The 12,483-nt window shown below is 44.5% G+C and overlaps 1 protein-coding gene across 1 annotated transcript; it reads right to left on the bottom strand.

Annotated features, from left to right (window-relative positions):
- Positions 1-465: 465 nt before the first annotated feature.
- On the bottom strand, positions 466-8,415 carry BAG2 (BAG cochaperone 2). The gene is given in 3 exon segments (NM_001245620.1): positions 466-1,296; positions 2,258-2,367; positions 8,080-8,415. Coding segments are annotated over 3 exon segments (675 nt in total). The 5' UTR covers positions 8,244-8,415; the 3' UTR covers positions 466-895.
- Positions 8,416-12,483: the final 4,068 nt, after the last annotated feature.

Raw genomic sequence — 12,483 nt, 5'->3', positions numbered from 1 at the left:
ACTGTGAGAGACTGGAAGATAAAAAAACAAACCAAAAACCACTCACACAAAGAGGTGAGTAATGCTAGATGTACAAAGCACCATCCTACACAAGACACAAAAATAGTGTTTGCCTGGTGAGAAGTCAAAATGTTTTGCTCCGTGGCTTCATAGATGATGAAAAAGTGGAGTAGTAGCTGATGTACAATTCCTCTTTCTATTATCTTTAAAAAAACACACAGCAATCTCAAATGAGCTTGTGGGAGCAGAATGGTTCAGCAGGCATGGGGATTTTGAGAGGTAATTTCTAGCCTAGCTAGTAATCCCTGGGATACATGTGTTGCTTTTCACTTAGTTACAAACTGGAGGTAGCTGTCTATCTCTAACAAAGTATTGTGATTGGTTTATTCAAAATATTCAAAAAGTGCAAAATTATAAATGGTGATGAGTAGAACACTGTGTTGTTTATGAAAATACCATAAACAGTTTATTAATTATTTTGATTTATTGTCATAATTTGTCTTTTGTCCCCAAAAGTCTGGTTCACACACTACATATACAGGAGAGAAAAGCTGAAATCTCATGATAGGACAAAACTTTAGTTTAAAAAACCCAGGAGAATGGAGGAAAGGCTAGATTTTCAGTTTCTGTCAGTTCAGCAGAAGCACAATTACAATTTGCAATAGAGCAGTATCGACTCTACAGAAGAACTGATATCATTCCTTACTGCCAAAAGAAAATGCCAATGCTACCAAAACCCATTAAATGCCTGCACCTCGCAATCAAAGATACTTTGGTGCATGTGGATGTGTATATACGTGTGTGCTCGTACAGAGAATTCTTTTCTTGGCTACTGTGTGCTTTTTATGGGCACTTGCTCATCCTGTGGTTTGCCAGAAGTAGCCAGTAGGATACGTTAATCCTGTTTGCTGTTGCAAGACTGCCGAACAGATGATTTCTGATGCTCCAGCAACGTGATAGACTTTTCAGAATTTTCCAAGTTTCTGAGCAGAGTCTCTAGGCGCCTTTTGATTTTCTTCTGATCCTCAATGGCACATCCGATGACCACAGACTGAAATTTCTGATCGATGGGTCCTGCTGGCACATCGGACGTGCAAGCACCGTAAAGTGACATTAAACGCATTTTGGCGTCTTCCAAATCATCAAGGAGTTTATTGACGATCTCATCAATCATCTTGGTGGCATGCAGAAGGGATTCCTGCTGCTGCGCGTTGCGGATGGTTTCCACGGAAACCTCCACAGTGAGGGTTCGGCCCATCAGGCGATTAGCAGTCAAATTAAGTTCTTCTCTCTCACCTCAATTCAAAACAAGAAAATATTCTTGGTTACAGGCAAATACTTTCCAGTGCAAGTAGCATCATCAAGACACTCAAACTGCTATAACTTAGCAATAAACAATTTTTTTTTTAAGTAAGTGACAATCAACAAGATTTCCAGAATGCAGAAATAAGCTTTTTACATTTGCCCAAGTCATACGCATTTCATAGAGTATGATTTGAAATGAGGCATTAAACTCTACTAAAATTGTAAGCAATGTTTTTCCACTGCTGACACAATGCTCGCTGTGTCACTTCAAAGCAAAACATACAATATTATGAGGAAACAGATTCAGTAACAGAACTGGGTCATTAAGGACTTCTGTGCCATTCTGAGGGAGAGATTTAGACAATACCCCAGAAGGCCATAAAGAGAGAAGTAGATATAATAAGAGGCCATGAAAAAAATGGTTTTCTGAAAGCATAGCTGCTTTTCAAAAGTATGAAACATAGGCTCTTCAAGAGCCAATAAACTAGCAATTTAAAGCACCTAATAATCAGGTTTAGGGAATATATTTAAAGACATGAATCACACAACTACAATGATCTTAATCATCTGGTTCTTGCAGGCTGTACACTTTGTAGCACTCATGCCTGTCCAGTAGTCAAAATAATTTTCAACTCTGTTATCATCATCATCATCATCAATGTCTCTTCTGCAGGAGAGCAATGTTAATCTTAATTTTGAAAATGTATCCATGAACTGAGTGTAGGCTTTCACATATACAGTAGTGACGTTCATGGTACTCCATCCACCTAATCAGCATGGATTTAGTCAAGAAGAGGAGATCTCAGGATAATGAGTGACACTTCAACAACCTCAGCTGGCTCCAATGCTGCACCTTTACCAGCGGCAGAGAGCTGCTCACAGAGTTGCTCCCTAAAAGGTGGGCTGATTAGACTTTGGGTCAGTTGGAGGGTACAGGACAGTAGCTTCTCACCTTCACTGATGTGCCTCATATCCTGGCTGTTCTGTATATTGTGGATCATTTCAAGCAGAATTTCTTTCTCTTGCTCCATAGCAGATGCTGCATCACGGAAAGCCTCTACCCTGTACATGGTTGAACCAAACAAAATGTTTAAATAATAAAATAGCTGTTCACCTATATAGCTGCAAAGTCACTTATTTTAAACTTCAGCTTAGAGTAAGTACAGTCAGTTCTTAGTTATCCATGAGACAGACTCTGACTTATTACCTTCTCTATCTTAACTTCACTTTTCAAGACTCAGTATAATTAAACAAACAAATGGAGGGGCAAACAGAAACAACAGCAATTCAATCAGACTTAAATCTTTAATTTTACTGATGGTGCTGTTCTATCCTACTCTGTGGTTATCTGGATATGGAGAGCCTGATGGTACTACAGCCCCACAGCAGAAGTCCTGTAGCCAACTGGCAATTATTGTCAGCTGCCTAACTAGGAGAGAAAGGGACTGAGTCCCCATCAGGAAACTTGGCAGTGAGGGTGGCAGCTGCAGAGATGGAGGCAGCAGGGGGCCCTGGCTCCCTGTGTGATCACCAGGCTGGCAAAACCCATAGAATCCACCTGCAAAGCAACAAACACTCCTGAAAACTGCAATGTGCCAAACCACCCCTTTCACAAAGGAGAAAACCCTGTGAGTGGGACAAAGCTCACACTTTTATTAACATGACAAGGGTTTCCCTGACACAAGTGGTGTGCCTTGGCCACTGGGAGAAGATGCTGGACTGCCTGCTCCCATTCTCAGTGGTGCTTTCCATGGAATGATGCTCACTGTGACTCACACAGGGAGGAAGCTTCTGTGGGAGCAGCTCCTATTTCTGGCCTAGCAAGGAGGCATGAAACAGTCCCTCCTGAAACCAGACCCCTACTCCAGTCCCGTTACTGTGCTGAAACTCACATGTAATACAGTGAGGATAAGGGAAAAGTCCATCAGAGACTGCTGTCCCTGTAACTACTGGGTCTTGGTAAGGTGTGTGGTTCTGTGCCCACAGCCTGCCCTCCTTGTGGCATAAAATGCAGACTCAGCTCACCATGGCCAATGTGAAACTGCTGCATGAGAAATCTGAGTCCAGTTTCTTAATTCATATCTTATTCCCCACCGCAGTTCTAAAGAGGGGGCTTTTGCATTCAGCTGAATAATGGAAAAGAACACTGGAGAACTCTAACGCAACACTTTACTTGACCTGATACAAAAAAGGGAAATGTCCCACGCCCTTGGCTTTTCTTTGAGACTTGAGGATCTTGCAGAGGACTTTCCAAGCTGGAACTGGCTACAAGAGTTGCACCAAAACCATCAACTCTGCATTCACAGGCCGCACAGAAAAGCAAGAGTATCATGTGAACCTGGCTGACGGTTTGACATGCTCGCAATGCACAGCTTGGGAGGTCTAGCTGCATCACGAGAACCCATCCATCTCTCCTGAAGTGTTTATGAAACCTGGCCAGAAAAGGGGAAACAAATCAAAACATTGTTAAATCTCTTAGGTGCTCTACACTCGTCAGCGTTTCTGGGCACTGCCCTGAGACAGCAGTGGCTTGCTGCTCTCTCTGCAGATGAGGGCGCGTCTCCTGGGACAGGAACGGAGCTGCTGCTCCCTCACAGGCTGGCTGAAGGCAGGTAACTTCAGGGAAACAGCAGTAAGAGAAAAGAGGGTGAAAGCAGAGGAACAGGAGCATTTGAGGATATAGTCACTCTTCACATGCAGCCTGCTCACGAAATGATTCTGTTTTACAAAATATTTAGCCTAATTTAGTCACTGAAAGCACAGGCTTCAGGTCTTGCCTTTAATGTTTTTTCTGAGGAGGAGTGGGAAAAGCTAATGCAATGCAAATCCAAGAGCAAATACTTTTAATTATTATTTTGGACTGGTTAGTAAGAGCAATGAGGCAGGTGGAGTCATTTCATACTTCAGATGTCTCTATAATTTAGGAAGTCTAGTAATATTTTCAAAACGCCTTGCCATGACTTTTTATAAAAACTAGTTGCTGGAAAGATGTAAATTAAAGTTCTGAAGTGCAGACTTTCAATTTTGATAGTGTTTTAAAATCAGATTTTGTATATCATTGTACTGACATAAAAACTGAAGTTCTGCCTTCAGTAGATAGATCAGTCCGTGACTTCCAACAGCTTTGCTGGGTTCTAAGATGAATGTGGAAAAGCTGCATTGCAGGGATTTATCCTGAATTGGTACAATTCTAAAGAGATGCCTAAAATATCACTGCTTCCAAAGGCCAGTTTGGTATGCGAGGTAGGACCTAAAAGCCAAATTATCAGAAGTAATGTGTACTGCAAAAAAAGAAAAACACAGTTCACCAACTTGAGCTTTGATTGACATTAATTTACTAAAGGTAATATAACCAAATCTTAAGAATTATTTTATTTGCAAAAATTGCTTATTCAGAATTATTTTTACCATTTCCTAAACTGCAATACAGAGTGCCAAACAACAATGGGACAGGGTCATTTCAGAACAGTGCTCTAGTGGGGAAAAAAAACCAACACCCAACAACAAAAAAAAAAAATGGAAATCAGTTACACCAACTTCAGGAAAATAATGTGTCAGGATCACACCATGCAGTCAGTTCTCATAACTTCTTTCCTAAAATTAATGGTTTCTTAACTTCACAGGTTTCTGTAAATCTTTTCTTCCCTTTCCTTGTGTGTGTGGGGGGGGGGGGGGGGTGTAAAAAAAAAAACAGTTGGGAAGATTTAAACTTCTAACAGAGGTGACTGATGTGGGAAGTCATGGAAACACAATCCAAGTCTCAAAAAAACCAACCAAATAATAAAAGGTGAATAAAAGAGAACACAAAATACTCATATTTATTTATAATTGATAACTAGGCATACTTATGCCTAGTTATCAATTATTTTGAAGCAGCAGTATGGTCTTTTTTCCTCAGAGATGAAAACCTCCAATCATATTTTTACTTGGATTGTATTTGTTGCTTTGAACATCAAATAAATATTCCATCTATTACCTAACACTGAAAAACACAGTCCTTACTTCTGATTTTCCCTGTTTGTGAGCAATTAGCTGAGCAATGCCTTTTTTTGCTACATACCATTTACATGAGCAGAGCATTCCCCTGAGAAACAGGTGGACCAGGCTGTGCTTTTGTTTCCAGATGAGAAACTTGACACCTGCTTTCTTAGGACAGCTGCAATAACTGTGTCCTTTAAACTAATGACTGACTTAAACAGCCCAGTATTAAAGCCCACGTGCTGGAGGTCCAGATAAGCTTTCAAAGGAAATAAGAAATATCCGAGGAGGAGCAGCTTTTTTCCTGATATAGAGCTAATCAGGCACACTGGAAGGAGACAAAACAGGTGGTTTCACCCTGGCATCCTCAGCTCCTTCAGCTGAGTGTCCACTCCCAGGTAAGCAGTCCTGTGAACACTGAAATGAATGGTGGTGGAACATGGTTGATCCAAAGAACAAGACAAAAAGTACAAAAAAAGAAGATAAAAAATAGCCAGCAAGAATCTGACTTACCTCGTGTATTATCACACCTAAAACTGTGTTTTCACTTTACACAACCAACAGACTCATAAACAGAGCCTCTGGTCTGGCTTCCAGCTGCTCCTGAGATATCTTGGCAGTCACGGCAACACGGAGGTCCAAGCCCTTACAAGGGGCAAACGTGCCACCTGCCCCGCTCACCACCTCTGCCTCGGGCACTCCCTCCCAAATTAACTCCCCTTCCCTGCTCACTTTCCATACAGAAGAAATGTGCTCGGCAAACACCTATCAGGGAGGTACAGAAATACCCCATTACTGTTGGAAAATAAGCTCTCACAGTGGAAAGAAAGGGAGGAAAAGGAAGGCTGTCCAAACTGGAGCAGTTTACAATGCCTTTAAACTGAAAGAAGGTAGACTTAGATTAGGTATTAGGAAGAAATTCTTCACTATGAGGATGGTGAGACACTGGAACAGGTTTCCCAGAGAGGTTGTGGACACTTGGAGGTGTTAAAGGCCAGGCTGGATGTGGCTTTGAGCCACCTGGCCTACTGAAAGGTGCCCCTGCCCATGTCAGGGGGTTGGAACTAGGGGACCTTTAAGGTCCCTCCTAACCCAAACCATTCTGTGATCCTGTGACTTCCAGAGGGATGAGGCTTGTTTTAGAGTTCAGCTGACCTTAAGCAACTCGAGAACTGAGGATTGTTGAGGGTTTCAATTAAAGGCTGTAGTTCAGTTTGACAAATTTTCAGTGGTTGTATTAACAAGCAACATCTTGAGGGTCTATAGCAAAACCAAACAAGCTGGAAAAGAAGAAAGTTTGGAAGTTTTTCCTCCTGTCATTCAAATAAATTTGAAATGAAGCATGTTGATTAGTTGTGAATAGGAAAAAAACCATAAGACTTGAGTGACTTTTATCAAATTAGACTTTTTTTTTTTTTCTCATTACTATTCCACATTTAGAATTATGGCTGTCTGAAAGAACCACAGCAAACTGGGAAGTTTAATTGAGGGTTTAATTGCTGGCTAACCAAACTGTCTGCTTTGTTTCAGAGTCACTCAGCAAATCTAAAACACATTTTTGCATATTCTCATGCTAATTTTTTGATTATATATTCATCATACGCCTAGACCTGGATGTAAGCAGTGAGACTTGTTTGCAGACAGTGATTTTGTTTAGTCAAATTCAGAGAAGTCTGCAAAGGACTTCAAGGAGATTTAATCAAGCTAAGTGAAAGGCTAATATAACAGCACATCGAGTCCACTCCTGAATAATGCAAAGTAATGCAGACAGAAAGGGGAAATAAAACTCCTGCAATCCACAGAGCTCTTTTAATTACAGGAAAGTCCTAGAAACATTCTGGGTGGCTCTATGAAAGCTGCTGATCAATATGCAGCTGTAATGAAGGAAAGGGTGTGTTGAAACAGTACCAGAGGAGGTGAATCAGTGGCATTCTGCACATCCATCCACCTCAGAAAGGACACTATGTAATTTAGCAGAGCTGAGAGGACAGGGAAGATGATTAAAGGCAAGGTATCATCTCTCATGAAGCCAAACTGGGAAAAAAAGTAAAATGGTATTATTTAGGGAACGTCAAGTAGCAGAAAAAGTTAGGACATGTCTCGGAACAATTATGAAATTCACATAGCATTTATAATAACTTTGGAAAAACACACCTCAACTGCAGAATGCAATGCTGTTCACATTTTATAGTGACACGTTTTAATACACCTCAGAGAGGAGGCGGACACAAACACAAGAACATCCACAGCTGAACCAGTAAGTGCAAAGGGAGGTTTGGAAGACAAGAAGCCTCACACGCCAGCATACAGCACTGCAGCTTAAAGGCTTGCCAAAGTCTCCGAGAGCCTGAATGACACCATGTTTTATCCTCGGATTTCCTGCATCTCCTTATAAAACACCTGCCCGCAGGTGCGGGATAGGGGGACAGGGTGGGACGGCAGTCAGGATGCAGCGCGGGCTCGTCCCCGCCGTGTCACAGCTCCAGAGCGCAGCCCCGTCTGCTAAAGGCTCCCCGCACCCTGAAGGGTAATAAATCCGACACAGCCCTTCGCGCTTTCCCTGAAAAACGTCCACTCTCATACATTCGTATACATATTCCTATTTTCGTGTATTTCCAGGCCACGCTAACTCACCTTTGAGCAGTAGCTCCCGCTTTTAAACTTTGTCCCCCATGAAGGAGAGCCTTCCCCCCTCGGTCCCCTCCAGGAGCCTCGCACCGCCCCCCAGCCGGGGCAGGGCTCCGCGGTGCGGGGCCAGCGGCTCCCGGCCCCCCCAGCGCCCGGCCCGGGCCCCACCTGAGCTCCAGCTGGTCCAGGTTCTCGAGCAGGCGGCTGGAGCGGTCGGCCATGGAGGTGGAGCGGTAGAAGCGGCCGCGGAGCTGCCCGCCCGACTGCTGCTGCTGCTGCGGCTGCTGCGGCGCCCCCTCGCTGGCCTTGGCGCTGATCCGGGCCTGGGCCATCCCACCCGCCGCTGCCGCCGGCGGAGCCTCGCTGCGGCCGCTCCCTCCCCGCGTCCCGCAGGCGGCGGCGGCGGCCGAATGCCGGCTCCTCGCTCATGGCCAAAGAAGGAGCCGCCCCGCCGCCGGCCCCGCGGCCACCCCGCCCCCGCGCCGGGCCCGCGGGCGCCGCCTCACGCAGCGCGGCGGGGCCGCCCCGCCCCGGCTGGGGGCAGCGGAACCGCCGGACGGGCCGGGCTGGGTCAGCCGGGCCGGCCTCCCTGCCCCCTCTCGAGCGAGGGACGCTCCACAGCCTCTGTGGGCAATCTGTTCCGCTGCTCGATCACCTCGACAGTGAAGCAGTTGTTCGCATTCAGGTGGAACTTCCCTCCCTGTGCATCAGTTTCTGCCCATGTCTCTTGTCCTATTACTTGGCACCACGGAGAAGAGGCTGCTCCGTCTTCTTGACACCCGTCCTTTGGGTACGTAATCACATTGATGAGGTCCCCTCTCAGTCGCCCCTTCTCGAGGCTGAACAGACCCAGCTCCCTCAGGCATCCCTAGTACGGGAGATTCTCCAGACCCCTGCTGGGTTCGCTGCCCCAGGAGCTCCCTGTCTCCCGTCTCTGCCCTCTCGCACACGGCCGCGCGTGGGGCTGAGGCCGCCGCAACCGATTGTGCCCGGCTGTGCCCGGCACCGCGTGTCACCTGCGGGCAGGTGCCCGCGCAGCTGTCCGGCCCCGCACCGACACACGGCAGCCTCTGCTGCCTCTGCTCCTCGCTGGCACCGTCCGGGGCACACACCCGGGCTGCCCCGCTCCTGTCTCCGCTCCCCTTTGTAACAAAAGCAACAAAACCTGGACCAGCCAGGAAGGAAGGAGGAATAATGATGCTTTCAATATCTGTATTAGCTTTGTGGGAGATGGGAGCTATTGGTATGAGGATTTGTGTTCCAGAACTGGTCTGTGTGGCTGGTTCATTGGTTTGCTCTTTCATTAAAGAAAACAAGAAACCCACAACTACCCAAAGGTTATTTTTATTTAAGGCTAATTAAACAGTAAACTACAAAACTGAAAACAGTGGAAAGTGCAAAAAAAGGGAGGAGGAAAAATAAAGGGCTTTAAAAATCCAGAAGCTTGAAAGAAGAGAGAAGTTAAACCAGAGACAGCCCTTACTGCAAGCAGAACCTAAACAAAATTCCTAAAAAAAAAAAAAAAAAAAAAGGTACTTTCTATGCTACTTATAGTGCATCTTTCTCCTGCCAACTGCAAGAGCCCCTACTACTTGCAGAAAAGCAGCTGTTTAACCAGCTGTTATTGTAAGATTCTACAAAAAAAGCTTACTGGAAATAAAAGTGGTTTGTATTCTCTTTCTATGCCAGAGAGAAAAGATACATCTATTTCATGGTAGCCAAGGTAGCTGATCTACATCTAGTAATGACTTGTCCCAAGAACATATTTAATTTGCCTGTATAAAACGGTTCCTTCTTTCTCACAAGCACCAGCAATTCAAGTCACATATAAGTTTTAGTTACCACTACTGTGAGTATTTAAAAAGGAATTTGCTTATCCCAAAAGACGAGGTTTGGGCAAATACCCCATGGCTCTAACAGACCAATTTTTGGCACCCAGCTAAGAGGGATTTTGTTGCACAGGGATACTGTTTTGTATGCTTATCCTGCTGTGATTCAAAATAGCTGTTTTCTCAGGCTCGTCCATTCAGAATGATATCATGTCCCGAGTACTCTCGTTAAATTAATTGCCTGAGTTTTCTTTGTTTTACATGGTTGGATAAGCAAGGCTCGTTGCCTGTGAGCTCATGGAAATAGCTTCATTTGAACAATTGTTCCATCCATCTCTCTACAGTCTCTATAGAAGATAATTAAAAACCATTTCCCACCCCAAACAGAACCCATTTGTAGCCATGACACATAGTTTGCTACCATTTATTTCCTGGGATCCTTCTATTCATCCCATGCCAATTTATTAAGCTTCAATTAGATTGGGTTTAAAAAGTAGAAATCAAAGTAGCTGAGCAGCTCTGAACACTTTTTTCCTCCACACGTAAATAGGGGTTTAATTCCACACAGGTAGAAGTCACAACAGCTGAATCAGAGGCGCAGAACAGCTCTGAGTGTCCAAATGTATCACACTTGACTTACCCTCTTTAACAGCAAAAGGACACTTTACACAAGAAGGAGAAATAGCAAAACTTTGGAAATGAAATGCAAATTTAAAAGTAAAAATAGTCTTCCAGGACAAGTCTTGAAATTACTGCCTGTAAAAACAGGGATATTTTCCCTTACAGAGGCTTGGAAGGACCTTGAAAACTGCTTTTCCTGCTCTTTAGAGTAGGTTGCCCCCACCCCCTCTATTTTTGCCAAGGTATGTAAAGGGACAATTGGCATCACTTTTCCAAAATAATAACTGGTTGGTCTAGAAAGATTGGAGTCCATCCCTGCAGGAAGGAATGTGATTCGGAGCTGAGTTGGAAGAATTTTGAGGACAAAAAGCAGGAATTGTGTCCTTTAGGGAGGCAAGGAGGCAGAAAGGCCCCCACACATGAAACAAAGCACAATTTCATTCTCCTCCTTGCCATCACTGGTGAAGCATGTTTAGGACTGCTGGTGAAGCCATGCTACATCCCTGTCTCCTCCCATGTCCGCACATCTGTGGTCATGTGAAGGACTGCACAGACCTGCTCTCACTATGGGCACCAGCAAAAACATGAGAAGAGGGTGTGTATCCCATTGTTCCTGCATTCCCATCACAACAGTGAAAACATTGTCTGTCTCTTGTTTAAACTACAGCGTTGTAAAGAATAGGTGCTGATTACAAAATAGAGCAATGAACAGAAGTCTCATTCACATGCACAAAGTCCCTTGAGACAGCAGAAAGAGCAACTTTTCCAGGTCTCACACATCTGATGTAGAAGTCCCAGAGCCAGGGAGATGACCTACACCAAAAGCACTGCAAATTGTAACACTACTAAATAGCACCTTATTTCCAGCTTTGCCTTATTTCAAATCCTGGTATATGCCTTGTCACATACCCTAACACTTACACGTGAGCTGTCATGGAAGAGGATCAAAGAGAAAGTCCACACCCAAGAAATGCCATGCAGGATTATTTTCCTGCCTTCATCTACAGGAATTTAGTATTTTCAAGCTGAAAGAGGGGAAGTTTAGGTTAGATACTAGGATGAAATTCTCTTCTGTGAGGGTGGCGAGGCACTGGAACAGGTTGTCCAGAGAAGCTGTGGATGCTTCATCCCTGAAAGTGTTCAAGGCCAGGATGAAAGAGGCTCTGACCAAACTGGTCTACTGGGAGGTGTCCCTCTCCACAGCAGGCTGGAACTAGATGATTTTAAGTTTTCTTCCAACCCAAACAATTTGGTGGTTAAGAACCTTCCTTGTGCGCAGGTATTGTGGAAGCAGTAGTTCCCAGACGTGGCTGAAGGATGCATCCATGGCTCAGGCCAGCCAACCAAAACCAGCCTGCAGCCTCTCCTGCACTGCAACAATAACAACAATGATGGGCCAACCTGACTTTTCAGGCTATGTTTTCCATCAAAACACATCTGCTATCACAGTAGGCTGCCCCCTCACTTCACACCTGCTGAAGCTGTGCTGCTGTGTCTTTACTGCTGCTCTTACCAATGCTAATTAAAACTAGCCCGGGTTTGCCTCTACATGCTGCAGTTTTTACTGTGTAGGCAAGCCCTGAGGTCCCAGGCCTGTTAGAAGTCTGAATGAAGTCCTCTGTCTCAGGAGCAATCTGAGAGCTGCTATGACCATTTTGGGGCATGCAGCAGTTCATTCTCACTAGAGCAAAGTCGATGATTAAATGAGGCAGTGCATTCTGTACAGCTGCAGATGCTCAGTCTATTGACAGTGGAGCTCTGAGCTAAAAAGCAAAGGGAAGGACCACCAGAAATCAGGATGCTGCAGTCAGTGAAAGCCAATTTGCAGATTTACAAAAGGAACTTTACATTAAATTTCCATGCACGCAGAGCTTTGCTGTTCAAGTACACACTTGGCATGTTCTTGCCATCTGCCATAAATTTTCTGACTTGTTTACATCCACTTTTAGAATTATCTCAGACCATATAATTTGACCCAGATTGTTACTACTGAGCACCAAACCCCTTGAACTAAGAATTTCTACAGGAAACTTCAAGGGGTTTAGAAGTACCAAAGAAAAATGCAGATGCAGACTTTTCTAAAGCTGCTTAGCTGGAAAGAATTGCCAGAAAGTATATTTGT

The sequence above is a fragment of the Taeniopygia guttata genome, chromosome 3 (assembly GCF_048771995.1).
Source record: "Taeniopygia guttata chromosome 3, bTaeGut7.mat, whole genome shotgun sequence".
Classification (NCBI taxonomy): domain Eukaryota; kingdom Metazoa; phylum Chordata; class Aves; order Passeriformes; family Estrildidae; genus Taeniopygia; species Taeniopygia guttata.
This window is presented reverse-complemented; position numbering and strand designations above follow the sequence as displayed.